General features: G+C 42.9%; 1 protein-coding gene across 1 annotated transcript in view; it reads left to right on the forward strand.

Annotated features, from left to right (window-relative positions):
- mRpL22 (mitochondrial ribosomal protein L22) overlaps positions 1–20,602 on the forward strand; it is a 28,980-nt gene extending 8,378 nt beyond the window's left edge. Inside the window, exon 3 of the mRNA XM_068389042.1 lies at positions 20,379–20,602. Within this exon, the coding sequence (XP_068245143.1) occupies positions 20,379–20,602 (224 nt within the window). The remainder of the gene's footprint in view (positions 1–20,378) is intronic.
- The last annotated feature ends 4,189 nt before the right edge of the window (positions 20,603–24,791 follow it).

A 24,791-nucleotide genomic window follows, 5' to 3' on the forward strand; every position in this document is an offset into this window, starting at 1 on the left:
CCAAAATCACTTTTCTTAAGGTGTCAATCAAATACAAAACGAAAAAGTTATACCGTGTATACATCCATTTCAGTCGTATCTTAAAATACGGCATTCCGATTTCTTCAGCAAACCACTATTTTTGGGAAACATCATTTTATTCTAGAAAATTGCTACTCGTTAAATAGTTAATTGCACATTAAGAAAGCGTGTACTTTAGTTTTTAAATTTCGGATGTGTTTTAAAAATCGAGTATTGTTGACTTCTTTTTGTTTTACTTTTGGCTAAGATCAGATCAGCTGACGTCTACCTGCCGGTCTCAAGAATAGGCGCATACGAATACAGTAACAAAGTATTGTTTATACCATTTCTCAACTTATTCGAAACATCTATACAGTTGATATTACATAAGCACCAATGTGTTATAACCTATCATATTTTTTTTTTAGTACATTTAAAACTAACACACACACACACACGCTCTCTCTCTCTCTCTCTCTCTCTCTCTCTCTCTCTCTCTCTCTCCTCTCTCTCTCCTCTCTCTCTCTCACTCTCACAAATGAAATCTTTGTTGCTTCACAAAGTTTGTTATATTGAAAATCAATCATGATTAAATTTTCCTTACTTTCTCTAATCTCGCACCATCTCTGTCACATCGAACGTTAAAGCGGCAACTTAATTGTTCGATAACTTTAAGAATCGGCCTAGTACTTACTTCTTCTCTTACTTTTTTATTGATGGTTTCATAATTGAAGTGGGTACAAGTTGACTTATAACTAAAGTTAGGAAAAGTATTTTGGATATGGAATGGACAATCATCTTTAGTAACAGTTTAGAATTATCGTAAATTATCATTCTGTCATTAGCGGCAGTTTGTTATTGTTGATTAAACGCAAAAAGAAAAAATAGTTTTCCTGCTTTGCCACGTATGTAAGAATTTATATTAATATGGTAAATAATAATTGTAATAACATATTTACTAAAAGCTTTTAATATCATTATTTATCTCTTTGATCATGCGTGTTTAATGCCTACGTTTGTTTATTATGATCGAAGATGGAGCGTACAGTAAACGAATGGAAGGTTTCAGTTTCAGGCGGCGTCATAAAGAAAAACATAACATTATATGAATGGCATTCATTTCATTTATTTGGAAGTTCTAAGAAAAATTAAGTAGAACATTGGTAATAGCAAAATCAACATATAATCAATACTTGGTAAGATTGCTGTCGATGCAAAAACTAATCAATACACAGATGTGTATATGCGTCTGTTTCTTCGTTATGATCAGAGATAAACGTAAACAAAACATTGGTTGTCGTTTTTATTGTGCTTTTTGGCGTGTTTAGGAAACGGATGATATGAAATCGCTTTTATTTTGATAATTCTGGATTTTCAATGATACAACTAAAGCTAGTCTATAGAGTGATGGTTTTGCTATTCACCAGTTGTCTTAAACAATAGATATGACAAACATTAAAATTTGTCTGTATTTTGGGTCGCGTTATAACGGAAAATATATGGTGTTTACACCCATCCTGGTTTTGATTTTAACCTTTTTTTCAAGTTATTATAACTTTAAAGCATATTAAATGTTTGATTTATTTACAAGAACAATTTGACATTATAAAAAAGATGCAGTATAGTATATAGAAAGTATTGGAAATGGGTAGTAAACACGTTTGAATAGGCAAGTTGCTGGTTGCCAAGGCCCCAATAGAATTATTTGTTAGGTGTGTTTCAAAATATGCGATTTTCCATTTACACGAGGTCATTCATCGACCAAATTCTCGCATAATTCGGGACCCTACTGTACGTCCTTTGGGGGTGAAAGGGTTAACTAAAGTATTATACAGTACTCTACTTAATAGCCTAGTTTACTTTTGTTGTTGCTCCGCCGTTGGGGTCTTGTTTAGTTTGATTTTGGAGTTTTCATTCTCCTAGCCTTTGCCTATCTTAAAATAAAGGAGCCCGATGCAACCAACATCGGAGAAGCCGCCTGTCTCATATGTCTTGAGCCGCGGTGAAAATGATGTGGGCCAAGTGTGTGTGCGTGGCCATTGCAAAGCCACGACCACCCAAAACAATATACCTAGCTTCTGGCATTCTGTCGTTTCCTCCACCCTTCTTCATCTCTTTCTCACCATCATCATCATCACCACCACCAGCAAGTCCTGAGGCGACAGCACTGTGGGTGAAGGGGGCAGGCCTGGATAGCTGGAAGCCCTTAGCCCACGACTGCACTCAGGCGGCGAGTCTAAGATTCAGTCGCTCTCTGGTGACGGTGCCGTGACACCAGAGTTCGGCAGCTGGACCCGTGACTGGGCTGGCCTATTGAGGACACCGCAGCCCACCCCACATGGGGAGGCCCCTAGAAAAGGTGGGGTAAACATAGGACACGGCAAACCCGTCTGGTCAGCTCACCACGGCTGGCGGACATCCCACTAATGCGGTCGAAATAACAAGAAAAAAATATTAACCTTAGGTGCATGGAACATCCGCACCATCCAAGACGTGACGAACACCAACCGCCCGGAACGACGTACAGCCCTCGTCTGCAAGGAGCTAGCCCGCTTCAATGTTGATGTGGCGGCTCTTAGCGAGACCAGACTACCCGAAGAGGGCAACATCAGGGAAGCTGGAACAGGCTACACCATCTTCTGGAAAGGCAAGGCCCTAGAGGAGCCTCGCATCCACGGTGTCGGCTTCGCCATCCGTTCCCAGCTAGTGCAGCAGCACAACCTCGCTCCCAAGGCCATCAGTGAGCGCCTGATGACTGTCCGCATCCCCATCACGCGGGACAGACATCTCACCCTGATCTCTGTCTACGCCCCGACCATGACCTCAACCGATGATAACAAAGCTGCCTTCTACACCCAGCTCGACCGCACCATCCAGGCAGTGCCCGCCAATGACAAGCTCGTTGTGCTTGGCGACTTTAATGCCCGTGTAGGCAAAGACCATCGCCTGTGGGAGGGAATCATCGGCCGCCATGGCATTGGAAATTGCAACGCCAATGGCCAACTCCTACTGGGTCTGTGTCCAGAACACCAACTTGTGGTAACCAACACCATCTTCCAGTTACCAAAGCGACAAAAGACCACATGGAGACACCCACGGTCTAAACACTGGCACACCCTGGACTACGTCCTGACCAGAGCCAGAGACCGAGGAGACGTCCGCATCACCCGATCCATGCCCGGAGCGGACGACTGCTGGACGGACCACAGACTCCTCATCTCCCGACTCTCCGTGACGACCCTACGACCACCCAGAAGGGCACCTGACAGCGTACCACACCAACGCTTTGATTGTAGTAAGCTCCGCAACCCACAGGTGGCACAGAACTACAAGGAGGCCTGCGAACAATACCTCGCAGACCCTGTGGGTCAGGCCACTGTCGAGCACCACTGGACCACCCTCAGAAACGCCATGGCCCGTGCTGCGGAGGAAACACTAGGCTTCACCACCAAGAAACGGCAGGATTGGTTTGATGAGAATGATGCTACCATCTCTCTTCTCATTGAAACCAAACGACATGCACGCCTGACTTTGGAAAACCAACCAACAGCAGCTAACAAATGTGCTCACAAGGTGGCTGAAGCTGGTTGCCAAAGAGGTATCCGTGAAGCCCAGAACACCTGGTGGCAAAGAAAAGCTGCAGAAATACAGAGTTTCGCTGACCAACGTGACCTGCGCAGCTTCTATGCAGCAACAAAAGAAATATTCGGTCCCACACGGTCATCAGTGGGCAGCCTGAAGGACGCGGATGGGGCCACGACCATCACCGACAGCGAGGGCATCCTGGCCAGGTGGAGGTCTCACTTTGAGAACCTCCTCAATGACCAAGCAGACACCCCAGACGATCTCCTGCGAATGACCCCGCAGCATCCCGTCCGTCACTGGATGGCACTACCACCCTCCATCCATGACTTCAACAAGGCCCTGCAGCGCATGAAGCCCGGCAAAGCCCCAGGGCCAGACAACATCCCGTTGGAGCTCCTCACTCACGGTAGCCCCGGCTTGAGGAACCGTTTGATGCTCCTTATACTGAAAATATGGGAGACCAAGACCCCCCCCCAGTGACTTCCGCGATGCAAACATCACTACCATCTTCAAGAAGGGAGACAGGGAGAACTGTAACAACTACCGCGGAATATCACTACTAAGCATCGCGAGTAAGATTTTCGCTCGGATTCTCCTTGACCGCCTCCTTATTCTCGCAGAAGACGTCCTGCCAGAGTCCCAGTGCGGCTTTCGACCTTCCCGCGGGACCATAGACATGATCTTCTGTGCGCGACAACTACAAGAGAAGAGCCTCGAACAACAACAGCCCATAATGTTCATCTTCTGGGATTTGAAAAAGGCCTTCGACAAAGTACCTCGACCTGCCATGTGGGCTGTCCTCAAAAGATATGGCTGCCTACCCGATTTTGTCAAGCTGGTGCGTGCCCTCCATGACGGAATGGTTGGGAGAGTCTGCCACCAGAACTCTCTTTCAGACCCATTCCCCATCAACGGCGGCCTGAAGCAGGGCTGTGTTCTGGCCCCGACGTGTTTCTCGCTATACACCGCAGCAGTGCTCAACGAGATTCCCCCAGACACACCCTCAGTCGACCTACGTTTCCGCATGGATGGAGGCGCTTTCAACCTCGCTAGACTCCGCGCCAGAACCAAGACCACCTTGTGTGCAGTGCGAGAACTGCAGTATGCTGACGACAATGCCACCCCAGGTCAGACGGCAGAGGACCTGCAGTCGTTAGCTGATGCATACAACTCTGCCTACGAACGTTTTGGGATGCAAGTCAACTCAGACAAAACCAAGACCCTCGTCCAACATCCACCAGGACTGATGCTCCCCAACTTCAATACCACAGTGAATGACCAACCGTTAGAACAGGTGGAACAGTTCTCCTACCTAGGGAGCATCCTAACATCAGCTCCCACAAGCAAAAAGGACGTGGAGAACAGGATCAGGGCAGCCCACTCCGCCTTTGGCCGACTCAACCGCCGCGTATTTAACAACCACGCACTGACAATGACCACCAAAATAATGGTGTTCAGGGCAGTAGTCCTCTCCACGCTCCTGTATGCATGTGAAACATGGACGCTATATAGTAACGATCTTAAAAACCTAGAACGCTTCCAACAAATGAAACTGAGGCAGATCTTGAAAATCCCCTGGGAGAACCACACCACCAACATTGAAGTCCTAGAACGTGCCTCGCTGTCCAGCGTGGAGGCCACCATCATCCACCACCGCCTCCGCTGGATAGGACACGTGCATAGGATGGATCCATCTAGGCTCCCAAAGAAAATATTCTACGGAGAACTGACCCAGGGCACCAGACCACGAGGAGCCCCGAAAATGCGCTATAAAGATCAACTAAAGCGCACCCTGGCTCTAACTGACATCGATCCTTCCTCATGGGAAGAAACAGCCAGGGACAGGAAAACCTGGAGGAGTACAGTACACCATGGCACCGTGGACTTCGAGGAGAGGAGGAGACAAAATGAGGAGGCTAGGAGGAGGAGGAGAAGGAGAGAGCGATTAGAACAGCCCCGCCCACCACCTACCCTCCCTTGTGAACACTGTCCGCGACTCTTCCACCACAGACTAGGACTTAACAGCCACATCAGGCATAAGCACCCACCCCACAGATAGGAGGCTGATGGCTAACGACAGAACCCAATACTCGGACACGAGTGGGCGCCGACGACGACGACTTTTGTTGATAAAGTATTGGTAGATAGTTTTAAAAGATAATTAAAATGTTTGCTTTAGTTGGTCCTAATATTTTTTCAAGATCAATGGAAGAGGATTGCATCCTTCCTCATAAGCTTCATTTCCTCACCCGTAATGATAGTAAAAAGGAGAGCATTATGTTTTGCACAATCTATTGGGCTAACAAATTCTGTCAAAACACATTCAGAATCCATGATACAAGTATGAATCAGAACTGCTGATACCTCTCCATTTCTGAAGCAAAGGCTTACGATCAGCCTTTAAACGCTGTAATTGTCAGTTATCAGTAGTAATAGAAACACAAGTCAGAACTGATGATATAATTCCCAGTTCTTAACTCCAGTTTCCTAAGTAACAGATTTTGATCAACCTTTTTATGTACAGTACAGTAATTACTAGTGTTCAATAGATATAGAAACTCAGGTTAAAACCGCTGATACTTTGCATGGTTCTATGACTTGTGTTTTGGTATCAAGAGATTACACCAGACTATAGGCACCACAATTAATAATTTTCAAAATGACAAATGGAATCCTTACAATTTGGGATTTGTTTCTATAATGATACAAACTCTCATTCTTTACTAAAGGAGATATTCTAGCACAAGCTGGGAAATACAGTAGAAAAACCTTAACAAGGTCGTTAACGACCGGGCAGGTAGTTATCCACCTGTTAGAGGTGTGGGACCGCCAGTCGGTAGCTACTGTTTACCTTCAGAGGTGTGGGACCGCCAGTCGGTAGCTACTGTTTACCTTCAATCGAATTCTAGCTGTCGCAGTGGTAACACCGTTGCTCCTGCTTTTGTTTGACTGGCAGACTAGCCTTTCTTTTTTGTCTTTTTGATTCTTTTTCTCTTTCTTTGTTAGATGTGATGTCCTCTATTATGAGGAAGTGTCCCTGGGTGCCCCCAAAATCCTGGGGCACCTTTATGTCGCTGCTGGAGGTGGATCCTCATTCCCTATGCCCTGGGTGCAGAGGTCATGGGTGTTCTGAAGGCTCCCCCTGCCAAGTATGTAGAGTTGTTGCCCTCTCAGTGGGAGAAGTTCGAGAAGAGGAAGAAGAAGAAATCCAAGGACGACTCGTTACCTCCAGGTTCGCTGTCGAAAGGTAAGGAGTCTCGGGCCTCTTCTTTGGCCTCTCGTTCTCTCCCTTAAGACTATTCCTTGCCTCCCCTCTCCGGGGGAAGTCAAGGAAGAGTGGCACCATTGATTTAATCCCCATTCCTCTTGGCCAGGCAGATCCCGTTGCCTCCCCTAGTGGTGCAATGTTTTCCGCCACCGGGAATGGATCTGTTACCGCTTCTATTCCAGATCATGTATGAGCGGTATGGTTGATGGTCGGGGTATTTTCTCCATATTTGCAGGACTGGTCCGTTTAAAGGCCCCATTTAACCAGATTGTCACCTGTTCTGACCACTCCAGCTCTATCTCTGTTGAGGCCACAGCAGTCACGTCATTCATTCATTCATTCAGTGGGGTCCTGTACTGTGTTGCTGGGGGACAGTCTCCTGTCAGGGTCCTTCCATTGGTCCATTCTATTTCTGCACTGGTATTTGGGCTGGCAGTTCGGCCACAGTAGCAAAGCTCTTCCTTGGCTTAAGTCTACTTGTATTTGTTTGCTCTTTTCAGTTTTTGTTGTTGTATGCCTCCTGAATTCTTGGAGGGGAGCGGGGACGGCAATACCAGCGAGTTTGTAGAGGGTGTTGGTGGGAGTGGGACGTAGTGTGCCGGGTGAGACTGCATGCCTCGTTGAGCATAAGATGTATTTTCTTGGCATGCGATAATCTGCTCCACACTGGTGGCTGGTGGCAGTACTAGACTGGTGCATTGCATAGCACAGGGCTAAGGCAGTTGTTCTGAATATGTAAGCATTGGCTCCCCACTTGACTCTTACTAGAATTTTTAGCATGGAAGTATGAGAGCCAACCTTCCCTTGAAGCTTTTGCAGATGGGTGGCAAATGACAGAGTTCTATCTAGTGTTACCCTAGTTACACTGGAAAATGGTGATGTTTTAGCTCTAAACCTTGCCAGAGGATCTTGAGTTTGCGATTGGCTTCTCTGTTTCTGAGGTGGAATACACATACTTGACTCTTAAGCGTGTTTGGATTTAGGGACCACTTGTCATAGTACTGCCTTATATGCTTTAAGGGTGTTGATAGTTGAGCTTCAACTTAATGAAAGGTGGAGGGCTGTATGGTCAGACATAGATCGTTTGCATAGATGAATCTGTGTACGTTTGGTAGGATGGTTGGTCATGAGTATATACTGTATATTGAACAGCAGTGGTGCAATGACTGAGCTCAAGGTGGCCATTCTTTGTGCTCGCCATCTGCTATTAGTGCCATCCATCTCTACATAAAATTTGTAGTTTTCTGTGAGGCTTCAGATTATATCCACCATACAGTAGTCTTGTTTTTCAATGTTTTGGATAGCTTTAGAAGTAGGCCTCTGTGATTCACCGTCTTATGCAGCTGTTAGGTTTACAAACACTGCTCTGGTCATTTGTCGCCGTTCAAATCCGTCCTTATATACTGGGTTAGGTTGAGGAAATGGCCACAGCAAGAGCGTCGGTCTGAACCCAGCTTTGTCTTGGGTGAGGAGGATGTCAACTGTGTTGGAATTTCTGTTTAATATTACTGTAATCTGTTTTTTAACTTTGCCAGTGAAGTCATTTATTCTCCTATTGGAATATCGGTTGCTCAGACCAGGGAAAGTATGGAGGAGAGTACTGTGTATAAAAGTGTTGTCATTAGTACTACTACTACTAGAAGACTCAGAGTTTATAGAGAGTACATAATAATGAAATGGGTCTATAGTTCTTTGAATTTGTTGGGTCTTTGTTCAGTTTCAGGAGGGCAACTACTCTGTTTTTTTTTTTCATGTTGTAGGTGTTGTGTTTGTTCTTATACATGAATTAAAGAGACAACCCTCCCCACTGTTGTGGTTTTGGCCCCAGATTTTTCAGGAACTCATTCAAAATCCCATCTATTCCTTCAGCCTTGTTTGGGAAGATGTCATTTCCTTCTAATAGGGCTGCCTTGTCTCTTCCTTTGGCAACATTCTTTGCTCGGCTATTTATAATCTGTCGGTGCGCAATGTCTTTGAGCTTTATGGCTGCTACTCATGGTTGACCATGCGTTTTATTACTATTATGAGTCATATCTAGGTTTTGTAAGAGGTCATGCTATTGTTGCTAACTCTTGGCTCAGTAGTGTTAGAACATTTTCTCCAATTTCAGTTGTGTCTAAGCTGAATGGGTCTTCATCACATGAGGAGGTGTAATTCTCACACATTTCTTTAAATTGGTCAGTCATTCCAAGAATATATTTCTTTCTTCAGGCTCTAGGTATATTCTTTTGAGCTGATCTCCATACTAGCTTGACAAATTTATGATAATAACTTGCTTCAGGTGGTTATGATATCAATTATGTTATTCAATCATCTCGGTAAAGGCTGTCCATTTTGCTTTCCTAAAGTTAAGTCTTGAGAGATATTTTGATTGCCTGGTTTTTATTACTTGGTGGAATTCAACTTGTACTGGGTGATGTTGGGATCTTGGTATGGGCTCTAGAACTGATCGAGTAAGGATATTGGACCCTGTGGAATTGATGAATGCAAGGTCTGGGTTGTATCCCCTCCTCTTTCTGGTGGTGAATGTTGAAGAGTCACTTAATTCATTTAGTAGCTCAAGGTCATTGTTCAGAGCCCATGAAATTACATTTTTTCCATTTGCATCCTCAATCTCATATCCCCAATTCATACTGTGGCTGTTAAAGTCCTCAATGATTGAATTTATTTTCTCTTGAAGGTCTAAGGTAAGGGGGCCACTCAAATGTTTCATCGAAAGGTTTGTTTATGAAGATGATGTTCAAGTGTTATGTCTCCACCTTAAGGATTTCAGTGGAGCCATTTTCAATATTAGCAGTACTTTTTTCATTACTAGTGACTTGTCTTTGACAAAATCAGCACTTCCAGTATCTATAGCGAGGTGCATTTCTGGAATATTTTTTATTTATTTGATTTGTCATTGAACGAAAGGAAAAGTCACATTAATTTGCTTTGTAAATAAGTTTGAGTAAACATGTTTTTCTATGAGTTATTTTATATATATATATATATTGATTTCTCATATTTCAATTGCTCTATGTAGCTGAACCTTTTTTGTTTAGAGATTAAGGTAACCTGTAACAATTCTTACATCATAATAAACAGTCAACGGTGAATATATCACTTTTCAATCATCAAGGAAAAAACCTTTAGGTAATAGTTCAACTTTTGCCTGTGTGGTATTTAGTTCACATGATTCAACAATAACCTGAGAACTCTTCATTCTTCAGCTGGTGCTAAGTGTCAGAATCCTGAAAACTTCATCATCATCAAATCCCTGAAAATCTGGGTAGAGAATTGTATTGCTATAGCCTCACTAGGTACTAATACAAAGTCTGCATATTTCAAATCTGTACTCTCCCACTGCTGCCATTACTGCTAAACTATCATCTAAAGATTTACTTTATATATTAACAGAGAGAGAAAATAGCACCACTGCCCAAAAATATAAAATCAAACTAAAGACCAGTTTCATGTACAAAACAGGTTTGACGTACTAGCCATTAATTACCCCACAAAAGACACGGAAAATCTTTCTAAATTGGAGATGGATGAACTTCATTATCATTATCATCTCCTGCCTATTGACGCAAAGGGCCTTTGGTAGATTTTGCCAGTCATCTCTATCTTGAGCTTTTAATTCAATACTTCTCCATTCATCATCTCCTACTTCACACTTCATTGTCCTCAGTCATGAAGGCCTGGTCTTCCAACTCTTCTAGAGCCTTGTGGAGCCCAGCTGAACATTTGGTGAACTAAACTCACTTGGGGAGTGCGAAGAACATGCCCAAACCATCTCCATCTACCCCTCATTGTGATCTCATCCACATATGGCACTCGAGTAATCTGTTATAGATTCATTTCTAATCCTGTCCTGTCATTTAACTTCCAATATCCTTCTGAGGGCTTTGTTCTCAAATCTACTAAATCTATTGGAGATTATTTCATTGTCATACCATGACTCGTGTCCATAGAGTAACACTGATCTCACTAAACTGATATATAGTCTGATTTTTATATGTAATTTCAGGCAATTTGATTTCCAAATTTTACTTAACCTAGCCATTATCTGATTTGCTTTTTTCAATCTTTCACTAAAATAATGCTAAAGACCCTTTATTGGAGATCATAGTTCCTAAATACCCAAATGATTCTACCTCATTAATCCAATGATATTTCATCTACCATTGCACACTACATTCTCATCATCTCTGTATTTCTTCTATTTATCTTCAGCCCAACTTCATGTGATATTTCATGCATTCTGGTAAGCAAGTATTGCAAATCCTGTGGTATTCTGCTAACAAGGACAGCATCATCAGCATAATCTAGGTCTGCTAAATTCCTTTCACCTATCCAGTCCAATCGTTCTCCACCATCTCTGACTGTTCTACGCATTACAAAATCCATGAGGAAGATAAACAACATAATTGACAACACATTCCCTTGAAGTGCTCCGCTTTTCACTGGAATTTCATTTGATAAGACTCCATTTACATTAACTTTGAACTTGCTATGCTTATCAACAGACTTAATCAAATTTCCATATCCAAGAGGAATTCCATAATAATGCAGGACTCTCCGTAAAATTGGCCGGTGCACACTATCAAAAGCTTTTTCATAGTCCATAAATGTCATCAAAAGGGGATTTCTATACAGTATTCTACACATTGCTTTACGTCTCAAAATTAAAATTTGGTCAGTGCAACTTCCACCTTTTCTAAATCCTGCTTGCTCATCTCTCAGCTTTTCATCACTCTTTCTCTCCAGTCTCTTTAGACTAAATAAGCTTACTATATATTTTCATAACTATATTTTCAAAAGTGTATGTCTGTAATTATTGCAATCAGTCAGGTCTCCTTTTTTTTTTTTTTGCTCTTTTCACCAACACTCCTATCTCCCATTCATCAGGTTTTGCCTCTAAATGCCACACTCTACAAAATAATCTAGTAAGTAGTCTGGGTTTCACTTCATTTTTGGTCAGTATCATCTCGGCAGTTGGTCCTTTGTATCCCGGGGCTTTCCATCTCTTTAGTTTTTTTAGGGTAGGTTCGACTTCGAACACACTGAATACATTCATGGGCACATCAAGGTCGTCATCAGCTTCAGGTATATCAGTCAAATTATTCCCGTCATATCTCCTATTCATAACCCCACTAAAGTGTTCCATCTAACGTTGTCTTTCTTCATCTTCTGATGCTATAACAGAGCCATCTCTCTTTTTGATGGGTATATGCTTCTTTTTTGTCCCAATCAAGATTTCATTAATAATTCTATGAGCGATTGTTACACCATAGCCACTACCTGAATTCATAGCTGTGTCAATCTCATCTGCTTTACTGTCTAAATATTCTCTCCAGTCATTCCTGGCTTTTCTTTAGATCTCACTATCAATACTGGAATACTTAGCATGCTCTTCCTTGTAATTTTCATTGCTTCCTCAAAAACTTTCAACAACCAATTTCTGTCTTTGTCTCCTTCTTATAGTATCCCAAGTATGTAACTGCATGTCCCAAGACTTCACTACCAACTGATTGATATATGTTCTTAATATCACACTATTCTTCATTAATTGTCCGTTCTTCATTTCTTGAAGTTTCTAAGACTGCAAATCGATTCCTACATTCAATTGCAAAGGCTTCTCTGTGCTCTACTTCTAAAAGCTTAGTTGTATCGAACCAAGGTATTCTATACACTTTTCTCTTGGGTGCTTTCAGTTTTATTTTCATTTTGGGGATGAGGAGCTGGTGATCACTACCAATATCTGGATCTGTATAGCTTCTTGCATTTCTCAGAGTCCTCCTTCTCTCTTTATTAATGGCAATGTGATCTATCTGATTTTTGTAATTGCCACATGGTGAAGTCCATGTATACTCGTGGATGTTCTTGTGTTGAAAAAGAGAACCTCCAATGACAAGATTGTTTGCTGAACTGAAACTTATGAAATGTGCCCCATTTTCATTTGCAACTTCACCAAGACCCTCGACACCCTTCACATTCTCTATCCCTTGAGTATTTTTTCTAACTTTAGCAATTTTCATATCTCTCTCAGGGATCTCATCTACAGTATTGCCCTCTGCAGTTCTTCATAGTATTCATCTTTCCTTTCTTGAGGGGAATCATTTGTTGGGGCATAGCAAACTATAATACTCATATAGCACTGCTTTAATTTGAATTTTGCTCGTAAAAATCACTATTTACAGCTCTCCACTCGGTTAATGCCTTTTCTACTTCTTGGTGTCATCATCATTCCTACCCCTTCTCTTCCAACTCCATCTGATCTCACCGAGTAAATATATATTTGTTCCAACACGGAGTACTTACCTCGAACTACTTTTTTAGGAATATCTGGGATCTCCTCCCAACTGACCAGAGTTTTGTGTAGTCTACCCTATACCCATTTTCTATGAGGGGTAACCTCAGGTGGAGTGATACGCGCCCTGAGGCTAACCCTGGGTCAGAGAGCATGCTTGCTCATGTCTCGACCTCCAGTAAGTTCTCTGGTCACGTTGCGATATCATCTCGCCGCTCTCCTTAATCCCAGTGTGACTCTTTGTGTCCCTGACCCCTTTGTGTCCCCTTTGTGTCTCACGCAGTTCCCATGTGGTCCTTTGTGCTTTTCCCTTTGCTTTACCTGTGCGTTCTTGTGTCTCGTAGTGTTTCCTACGGCGTTATGGAGCATCCCCGCCGTTTTCATGGGCCTATGGCCGGTAAATCGTGTGGAGCGTTTCTATCGAAACCGGAAGTAGACCCGCACTCCTTGTGTTCGTCGTGTAGGGGCAGTGTGTGTTCCCCTACCGCCACATGTCCGGAGTGCGTGTCCTGGAACGAGGTGCAGTGGGTGCGTTATGGCACCAAAAAGAAGAAGTCGCCTAGGAAGTCGAGCATCGCTTCTCCCCTTGCTTCGCCGGGCGTGTCGTCAGGCTGAGCTTCCCTGCCATCCTCCCCTACCCAGAGTAGGGGACGAGGTAAGTCCGTTGCGGGGAAGAGGCCTGTGGCCCTTCCCCGGGAGTCTGAGCTGCAAGATAGTGGGGTTGTGGCATCTTTCCAGGCAAGTGTGGGGCCTGAGGGAGGGTCGGGAGTGTGTGTGGGGGACGGAGTCCTGGTGCAAGCAGGGCACGTCTCCTCTGATGACCCTATGTGGGGGGAAAATGTCCCTAATTCTTCTCCAGCCTCCTGGGCTTGTTTTTCAGGAACTTCTGCAGCCAAGGGTACCGCGGAGAAGGAACACTGGCCGACAGAGGACCCCCTCGCGTGGGTACCCCCAAAGACTCCCTTCAGGTCCCCTCTGAGAATGGAAGAGGGCTTCGGTTCCTGGTCCCCCACTGAAGAGCGTCCACGCTCCCCAACAGCACCATCTGCTACGTTTCCGGACGTCTTCCTACAGGCCCCGCCGCCGGTCGAGCATCACGGGATCCCTCCTACGTCTTCACGTGAGTCAGCCCCGCCTAAACGGGCCTACAAGTCGTCGGGGTCGTCAGTCAAGGCTTTTTCCTGCTCCTCGGAGGACGAAGCCCGGAGAAAACACAGAAGGCATCAAGAGAAGTCACGCAGGAGGCACTCCCGCTCCAGGTCTCGCCACGGGAGAAGACGTTCCGGATCCCCCCAGAAGGAAATGGAGAAGTGGCTCCCCAGACGAGGAGTGGGTGGTTATACCTCGCAGCAGGCTGTTGGAGTTAGCAGCGGTCCCAGGATCTTCAGGTTGGCGCCCTAGAGCCCGTTCTCCGGAGAGGTACTCTTCCAGTAGCAGATTCGGCCGACGGAGGGAGTCGTCGTTCCAGGTCCCAGCAGACAGGCATAAGTCTGCAAAGGTTCCGGCTCCATCCGCCCAGCGGAGAGAGTCTCCCCTTCGGTCTGGCAGCTGCGTCTAGACCTCCAGGACATCTCTGAGTCGTCAGGATCGTGAAGGACGGCTCCCCTCGTCGGGTAGACCCGCAGACACGTGGTCCTCCGTGAGGAAGGACACACCGAGGACGGAGGCCTCCGTCTTGACGGCTATGCCCGTCCTTCAACCAGAACCCCAGAGATGGAGAGGACCAAGGCCTTGGCTTTTCCCAGTACGGAAGCCTCCGACGGAGGTGCCCCGTCGCATGCAGCAGTTCGTCCTACGGAGGGACTGGACGATCAGGGGAGGGCTCTGCAGTGGAAGTATCAGCCTATCGCAGAGTGATAGGCCTCATCCGGATACACCACTGGCTAGACGAGCCCGAGCCCTCCGAGGAATTCTGGCGGTCCAGTCTCAACAGACTGGTGGATGCCCCCGTCAGCAGAGACCCTCCCTGGCCCTTCCGCTAGCCAGGGATGTGAAGCTAGGTAGAGCCCACGTGGACAAGATTGTGGCCAACCACGCCGAGGCTCCCAAGAACCAGAGTTCCTCCAAACTACTACAGGGCCTGAAGTCCCAGAGCAAGTTCTACCTTCCGGAGGGCCACCGTGCAGGCGCATGTACCCTGGAGCCTGCACTCGCCGTTTTGGGACTAGGAGCTGCGGAAGAGAGAGCATCGTTAGCACCAATCTATTTCTCTCCTGCGGAAACCACCATGATAGAGGAGATTGCGAAGGACCTGGTGAACGTCTCCTCCTGGCTGGATTGGTGGGCTTCTACCCTGGTGGGCGTCCAGGCATCGTACAACCTCACGGTCCCTGAAAATCAGGCCTTACTTAAGGAGCTGATTAGCTCGGGAGGTAAGGCCCTGAAGTTTCTCTCATACTAGTCACTAGCACAGGCCGCCAACTGGGTCCTACGGAGGAGGGACACTGTCCTTAACAAGATAACCAGACAGCTCCCCGACAGAGAGGCGAGGTCCCTGAGAAGCCTAACCCTGTGGAATGACTCGATTTTCCCCCTGAAGGCAGCTGAGGAGTCGATTGAAAGGGTCAGAAAATCAAGAACCAGGGCGATCCAAGACCTCCCCCAAGTGAGGAGGCCCACGCACAGAAGGTCGACCTCCGATGTTCCTCCGCCATCTCGGGCTACTCCTAGCCAGACCAGGAGAGATACCCCGACTACGGCCTAGTCACAGTCCTCTCAGCCCTCCCGTAGGGGAGCAGCCTCAGCTCAATCCTCCTATAGGCCTTCGTATGCAACGTCCAGAAGTGGGCGTTCAGGCCACGCCTCTAGGAGAAGATAGGGAGGGAGGCCCCTTACTCCTGCCGAAGCCTCAGATGGGGGTATGCCTCAAACACACTTGGCAAGCATGGAAAGACCACGGAGCAGACCCGTGGACAGTGGCAGTCCTGAAGGAAGGGTACAGGTTACCCTTCCTAGCAGAACCCCCACCTCTGATACCAGATCAGCATGCAGGGTGGCTAGCCCCCAAAGGACCTCTTGAAAAAGACAGCCCTACATGAAGAAGTCTCAGCGATGTTGGCAAAAGGAGCGATGGAACCAGTCAAGGACCCTGGTCCGGGGTTCTACAGCAGGCTGTTCCTGGTGGAGAAGGCGACAGGGGGCTGGAGACCAGTCATAGACCTCTCAGCCCTCAACAAATTCGTGTGTAAGGCTGACTTCAAGATGGACACTCTGAAGTCGGTCTTAGCGTCCTTGAGGGAAGGGGACTTCATGATGTCAGTAGACCTCAAGGACGCCTACTTCCAAATTCAATTCATCCATCCAGCAGGAAGTACCTACGGGTGAAATGAGATACCCAGGCGTTGCAGTTCAGGACCCTCTGCTTCGGGCTGTCCACAGCCCATCAGGTCTTCACCAGGGTCTTCACGACGGTCTCAGCCTGGGCACACGAACAGGGCATTCGCCTGATTCGGTACCTAGACGACCGGTTGTTACTTTCAGCCTCAGAGGAAGTACTGAGGGAATAAGGCGCGAAGCTTCTGCGGTTCTGCAACATCCTGGCTATCATCATCAACCTGAAGAAGTCCCAGTTGATAACCTCCACCAGGATGACCTACCTCGGAATGGTTCTGGACTCCCGGTTGGCGAGAGTCTTCCCCTCCGCGGAGAGATTAGGCAACCTAGACCGAGTCCTCCGCCCCGTCCTGTCGGACCAGCCCAGGAGAGCAAAGGACTGGCAGAGACTGATAGGACACCTTGTGTCATTAGAGAAACTGGTCCCCCAGGGCAGGCTGAAGCTCAGAGAGGTCCAGTGTAATCTGAAGGAGAACTGGAACCAGAGGGACTCCCCCACAAGGTGATCCCGGTGTTCCCGGAGACGAAGGAGGTCCTAGAGTGGTGGTGCGTCAGGTCGAACGCCCTCAAGGGAGTGCCCTTCGCAACCAACCCTCCGGAGATGCTCCTGTTCACGGACGCATCCAAGGAGGGGTGGGGTGCCCATCTGCTCGCACGTTCAGCAAGAGGGACCTGGACGAACGAGGAGAAATCCCAGCACATAAACGTGTTAGAGATGCGGGCAGTACGAAGGGCGTGCCTGGAGTTCGTCCATCTACACCGTGGGAATACCGTGGCGTTGATGTGCGACAACGCCACGGTAGTGGCCTACATAAAGAAACAAGGAGGACTAAGATCAAAGGAGTTGTGCGTCCTCACGTTGGAACTGCTGGAATGGGCCGAAGTAGAACAGATCAGGATCTCAGCAAGGTTCATTCCGGGAAAAAGGAATGTCCTGGCTGACGGCCTCAGCAGGATGGGACAAGTAGTGGGTTCCGAATGGTCCCTGCACCCAAAAGTAACCAAAACCATCATTCTGAAATGGGGGTCGTCGGTGATGGATCTCTTCGCAACGAGGTTGAACGCTCAGCTCCCCGTGTTTTGTTCTCCTGTCCCAGACCCAAGGACGGCGTTCGAGGACGCCTTCCAACATCCCTGGGACAACCTCGACGTTTACGCCTTCCCCACCTACATCTAGGATAGCCAGTTCCTTGTGATGTGCAGTGCCTATCAACTAAGGCAAGTGACCCCTACCAGTCCATACTAATTCTAGTAAGATCAACTGCCAAGCATCAGGAGTTAAAGCCAAAGAGACAGTTTGTCCATCGCCTTAAACTCAATCCATCACCATGCTGCCAGTGACCTCATTGAAATTTATTGGGGGCATTTCCTCCACACCCAAAGCTCTCACCACTCTACCAGGTTGCTCATCGACTTATACGAGTATAAGCTTTGGCAAACATGGATGGCTAAGATAGTCCGGCACTTTGTAGTGGAGACTTTAGATCTTCCTCCAATATCCCCTTTGTCTTTACACCAAGATTTTGTAACAATTCTCAAACAAATAAGCTCTTCGATCAAGAGAGATTCTCATAAAAAATCATGAACCCACATTCCTATAGGAGCATATAAGCTACTACAATCTACAAATATTACAATGAATCATATTCAAATATATCTTTCCTCCACCTTTGATTATAGAGAAAAAAAAGAATATGCGCTCATTTTATTTTATTTGTCAAAGAGATGTAACTACTTGAAGTCACCATAAACAACATACATTAGAACATATTCAAAGGAAGGTCTTCACTATGCCACTGTATATATAACAATGGCTCTAAATCTTCAAAGGATGCTGGTTGTGCTGCATTATCCATAGACAAACCATGTCAGCTTTCATTACTTAGTGAAGCATCAATATTTACATCAGAACTATGCAGTATGTAATTTTACTAGCAAGCGACATTATTAAAACAATTAAAGATTGCCAGAATATCAAGTTTGTTATTTATTATTTTTCTAGAAGTGACATAGAAGTCCTAAATTGTTATACACATAATTACTAATTAACATTACAAATTAAAGAGCTTAGTAAATTCTATTCTACAGGGGTAAAAATTGAGATATGCTGGATTCCAGCCCATATTTGAGTATTTCATTAAGGAAAAGCAGATACCACTGCTAAATCAGCCATAAATTAATCATTACATGGCATCAAACTCCCCTTTAAGGATTACATAACTAGAATGAAGCATATGGTAACAGTGGCAAAATATTTTAAATAATGAACCAAAAAATTTGAATTGAATCAAATAAGACAAATTGTCCCAACATGGGTAAGTCAGTAGCTTAAAATGACAAAAGTAATTTTAAAAAAGATTGCAAATTGGTCATACAGTATTAACCCATGGATATTATACTGTATGTGCACACATCATGAAACAGTCCCCAAATGCAGCGAATGTGACACTAAACCATGCAACATACATTTTGTGAATGCACTTTTTAAAATAGATTCATATTTTGGTCAGTAAATATTATCTTTATTCTGAGCATTTGTCTGTTCTTAAAATTGTAAGGTTTTTTATGGCTAGTTTAATAGGTAGAATTTAAATATCTACAGTATTTATCATAAATTTTAAAATCTTACTTATTTTCTATCAATAAGATTTAATGTATATATTTTATCTTCCAAATTTATTGATGCCAGTTCTGTAGGAGTCAAATGTGACTCAATGGGCTGTTAAATCTCCATTTATTTAATAGTGATACAGTTTTTCAAAGGTTTGGGTTTTGAAAATTTCTTTCACTTATAAATCTCATGGCTAAAAAACCTTTCCATTTGGTATTGGCTACAGCTAAGAGCAAAATTGAACTACAAGCACTATCTTCTAAGGTAGACTTAAGGAAGCATAAGATATATTTTTGTCGTTTACCACAATTTTTTCACATCCTCCCATTGAAAATGGATGAGGGCTTTGCTTTAGAAAATTGATTTCTTGTCTGATAAGAGCCACTCAAGCCATTCATTGTGATTTGGACAAAACTACAGTATGAACATTAAGAGGTGTAATGTCCCTAATTTATTTTGTTGGTTTTGAGTTCAAAATCATCCTCTGTCCAAGAATGCCATATCATTTCCTGTTAAAGATTTGGTCACGGAAGCTCACAAATAATTGGATTCAAAGCTAATGAAAGGCTTGAAGGTTAAGGTTTATGATATTAGAAATGCAACTGCATTCCTTAATTTATGCAGAAATGTTTCTTTAGAAAGGATTTTAATGGCAGCTCAAAGGCATACTAAATCAATCTTCACTAAACATCATCTTGAAGCACCGTGATTCCTTATCAAGATTTCTGGGGTCCAAGTCCTACAGTGGATGATTGTGATGTAATCTAAAAACATTTTTGAGCTCAGTTAATTTATAAATATCTTATTTTACAAAATTAGTCTTAGTTACATGGTGTTGGAGTTATATAGATAAGTAATTAGAGATGAGATATCATTTAGAAAAAAAAATGGAATCTCTTATTTCAAAAGATAACTTTTAGAGAAACAATCTGGAGTCCTATTCTGTTTTTCAAATTTTATTTTGAAATGGTTTGTTACCAATAATCATGACCAGGTGAGTCTAAAATTTTAGTTTTGTACTATTTACCATCTACAAATGACCTACAATATCTCTCCTTCACTTAGTATCTGACCTCCATCAGAGTAATCACTAGATTGAGTCATTACTTTACTAAAGGCAGGAGTAATAAAAGGAAAGAAAATAAAAATAATTTTAGTGGTAAATTTCGATAAAATCCAGCTTCTAGAGAAGAAGCAGCATGGACATTACGTGATTATGAAAAATTACAAATGTTATTGAAATTCCATTTTCTATATCACATGCCTTAAAATTTTTCTTATCCATACAGCCGAGTCATTTGTAACAAAAGGAATGGTCGTTCAAGGAATGCGTCGACATGCTCGCCGAAGATTTGGAACCGTAAAGTATAGTTACTGTCATTATTTTGTCACATTGGAGGAAGGAGAGCCACCTGAACATTACTATCCTCACACAAGACACCTTACTGGACCTGAAATGCTTCAACAGTGGATGGATGATTTGCGTAAGAGGAATATCAGATTTGCTATCTAAGAGATTATTTTGTATGTAGTTGTAAACAATATATTGAACTTATACTGTAATTCAGCTAAACAGTTGTAAATTCTAATATTGATGGTTTTTTGTAAAAAATTATACAGAAATAAATATACCATTACAGTTTAAAAAACTTTTGTTATCCTTATATTATGATACTGTAATTATGACTAGAATTTAAAAGGGCTAGAAACTAGTTGTGCTAGTATTTAAGAAGGGTTTTAAGGATAATCCACAGGCATATCAGCCTGACTTTAGCCCCTTATAGGTAATTACACAGGAAATACTCACAATAAACAATATAATTTTAGAACCCAGCATGGATTTAATGAAAAGATAATTAACTGGCCTGCACAGTTGTTCTTTGATGTATTTGGTGCATATGATAAAATATAAAACTAGAGTAAAGAATACTTTATGGATATCTAGGAAGGCATTTCACCAGAGGTCGAATAAAGTAATGAGATGGGAAAAGTTGAGAGTGTAGCTCTAAGTGAAGTAGAATTTTGGATAGGAGACTATAGTCCATTTCTTTTATCGAGGCAGATTGCCCTTTTAGCTCGGAAAAGTTTCCTGATAGCTGATTGGTTAGAATTATCTCATCCAACCAATCAGCGATCAGGAAACTTTTCCGAGCTAAAAGGGCACCGCTGCGAGTCGGTGCAAATCTGCATCGCTAAAAGAAATTGACTACAGTTGATTAACAAAAAGTACTTGTTATCAATTGAATATACAGCACTACCTTTGGTTTATGACTTTAATTTAATCTGGGAGCAAGATCGCAGACTAAAACGGTCATAAACTAAAACTTTTTTCACATAAGTAAAGTCAGTCGATGCGTTCCTCACATCCATTAATACACCATAGACATTCATTAATAAAGGTTTGTAATGGAAATTATTGAATAATTTATAACCCCTAACATATGAAAAGAATGAAAATTATTCATTTACTATGAAGGATAGAGATAATGACAAATTAACCTGCACTTTACCCTTGAGGAGGGTTTTAGCTGGTGTGAGGTGAGACGAGAGAGGAGGAGGGTGTTTATAAAGAGTGTATTATTTCGGTCATCCGTGTTTAATTCATATTCGCTCATACTCTTTTATGAACCAAAGTTAAAGTTGCTTGACTATTCGTAATAATTACCCAGCTTTGTTTTGAGTGTACAGTGAACCCTCGCTACTTCGCGGTTCGACCATCGAGGATTCACCACTTCACGGATTTTTTTCATAACCCATAAGTGGTACCTCTACATACGAATTTAATTCATTCCACAACCAACTTCGGATGTAGAAAATGATCGGATGTAGAAACGAATTTTCCCATAAGAATACATGGTAATTCATTTAATTCGTTCCTCAGCCTAAAAACCCATAATAAATCCTTAATAAATGGCTACACATAATTACACATAACAATAAAATAACTGCATAATATGAAAGAAGCATGTAAAAAAGATAATTATAAAGAAATAATAAATAAAAAATTTGTTTTATTGCCACTTTACCTTAGAGACAGGCCAAGGCAGGTGTAGGATTTGCTAACGCCAGGAGACGGACGATCGGCGAGAAGGTAGACATGGTGTTGACATGTTCTTTAACTAATACTCTCTCTCTCTCTCTCTCTCTCTCTCTCTCTCTCTCTCTCTCTCTCTCTTCTCTCTCTCTCTCTTGTTAGTGTTAGAGACGTCTATTATTTTTTTCTGAGAGAGAGAGAGAGAGAGATTAAACAAAAATGAGAGATTAAACAAAAATGTGTTGTGTACATATGATTTTTAACAGCGTTAACGAGTTGAAAGACAGTTAAATGTAACTTAAAAAAACAATATCAGCGAATCTGAATTCCTTTATTAACTAAAACAAATATTGATACAAACACACTCGTGTGCGTATGCGCAAACACACACACACGCACGAGGAGACACGATCGGCGAGGAGGTAGAGATGGTGACTGCGATAACATACCGTAACTTAAACTACGGAAACTTTAATCTAACTTAGCTTATTTATTTTTTTATTTATTTTTATATTTCAGATTTTTTACAGTTTTTTTTTTTTTTTTTTTCATCGCTTTCAGTGACGAGTTACGGTATGTTATCGCAGTCACCATCTCTACCTCCTCCCCGACCGTCTCTCTTACTGCGTAGCAATTTTGGCACCTGTGTGTGTGTTTCTGCATACGCACACAAGTGTGTTTGTATCAATATTTGTTTTAGTTAATAAAGGAATTCAGATTAGCTGTTATTACTTTCTTAGTTGCATTTGATTGTTTTTCAACTCGTTGACGCTGTTAAAAATCATATGTACTCTAAACACATTTTTGTTTAATCTCTCTCTCTCTCTCTCTCTCTCTCTCTCTCTCTCTCTCTCTCTCTCTCTCTCCCTCGGAAAAAAATAATAGACGTATCTAACACTATAACAGCGAAGAAGAACGAGAGAGAGAGAGAGAGAGAGAGAGAGATTTTATTTAAAGAACATGTTAATGCTATGTTCAGAGAGAAACAGAAAAAGAGAGAAGTCTTATTTAAAAGAGCTTGTTAATGCTATCATGGTTTTCTTTGCTTCACTTTTTTCTTTTTTTCTGTTCATCACGCTGGCCCTTCTCACAAATGATCGTTGCTAACAATCTCTTTGTCCTTTATCCCATTCAACAAAAGGCGTTCTATCTTTTCCAGGGTATTGCTACGATGTCTTGTAATAATGGTGATCACCTTCGATGGTTATTTGCTTTAATGGCTGCCTTCAGCTTGATGATCCTCGAGATCATAGGCCTATTCCGGCCATATTGTTTAGCCATACAGTATCACTCACATGCACACTGCTCTCATGTTTTTCTATAATTTCTTGCTTCAATTCTAATGAAAGAATTGCCTTCTTCCTGTACTGAAACTTAGCTTCTTAGGCACCATGGTTATAGGTAAAATCAAAAAGGAAATGTGAGAAAAGGAAGAAAATAAGCACTGTTAATAACAGACCAAACAGAAGACAACCACACGATACACACAAGAATAGAGAACTGAGCACTCGACGCTCAATGGCGTAATGTTTACTTCGTGTGTCGAAATAAAATTCGGGTGTAGAGTCAAAAATTTGCTCGAATTTTACTTCGGATGTTGGAAAATTCGGATGTAAATATGTTCGTGTGTAGAGGTTCCACTGTATACATACATATCGCGGATTTCCCGGAAATTTCAAAAATACCGCAATATCTGAAGACCCCAAATACGATATTTCGTTACCTGTAATTCCATTAATACTGTAATTAGTAATATCTGCTCTTACTGATTGTTCATTGCATTACATATGACATATAATTAAGCACAGAAAGAAATAAAACACGAAAAGAGAATGTGATCATACGATAATTCAGTACTGTATACAGTACGTAGTAAAATTAAATCAAACATGAAACACAAATCAGATGCAGTCATACCATATTAGAATGGTGTAAGGCTGCTGTTGGCTACTACTGTACTACAAATGTAATGGATGTGCTTCTTTCCATGAATCTTTTGTATGTATACGTACGTAGTACTGCATCCAATAATATTCTTTGTTGCAAAAATCACATTTCGAATAAGCGTACGAGAGAGAGATAGAGAGAGAGAGACACACACATCCTACAACAAAAGCGTAAAATAGCGTACGTAAAGCTATTATTATTATTGTTATTATTATTATTATTGTTGTTGTTGTTATTGTTATTATTATTATTATTATTATTATTATTATCATTATTATTATTATTATTACAGTATCATTATTTATTATTATTATTATTACTGTACAGTATACTGTACGCAGGGTATCTTGTACTTTGAATTGGTAACCTACGTAGCATATAAGACGGGTTGTGATTGGTTCAAGCGCTGATAGATGACGAATCAGAACCCAAGTTTTGTAATCTAGCCTGTGATTGGTGTTTTGACCGCTTCTCCAACCCGCAGCATCTTTTCGCGGTCACTTTCTCTCCCGCCGTATCGCTGTGTAGACGTTGTTAAGTTTGTGAACTTTAATCTGTGCTGTGCGTGACTGTTTTAAGTTGAACTTTTTGTTGAACTTTGTTAAACCCTACTGTACAATGGCTCCCAAGCGTTCTGCTTCTACTAAGGCTGGTAGTGAGCCTAAACGCCACCGAAGGATGATGACGATTGCTGAGGAGGTGACGCTTCTCGATATGTTAA

The sequence above is a fragment of the Palaemon carinicauda genome, chromosome 16, assembly GCF_036898095.1.
Source record: "Palaemon carinicauda isolate YSFRI2023 chromosome 16, ASM3689809v2, whole genome shotgun sequence".
In the NCBI taxonomy this organism is placed as follows: domain Eukaryota; kingdom Metazoa; phylum Arthropoda; class Malacostraca; order Decapoda; family Palaemonidae; genus Palaemon; species Palaemon carinicauda.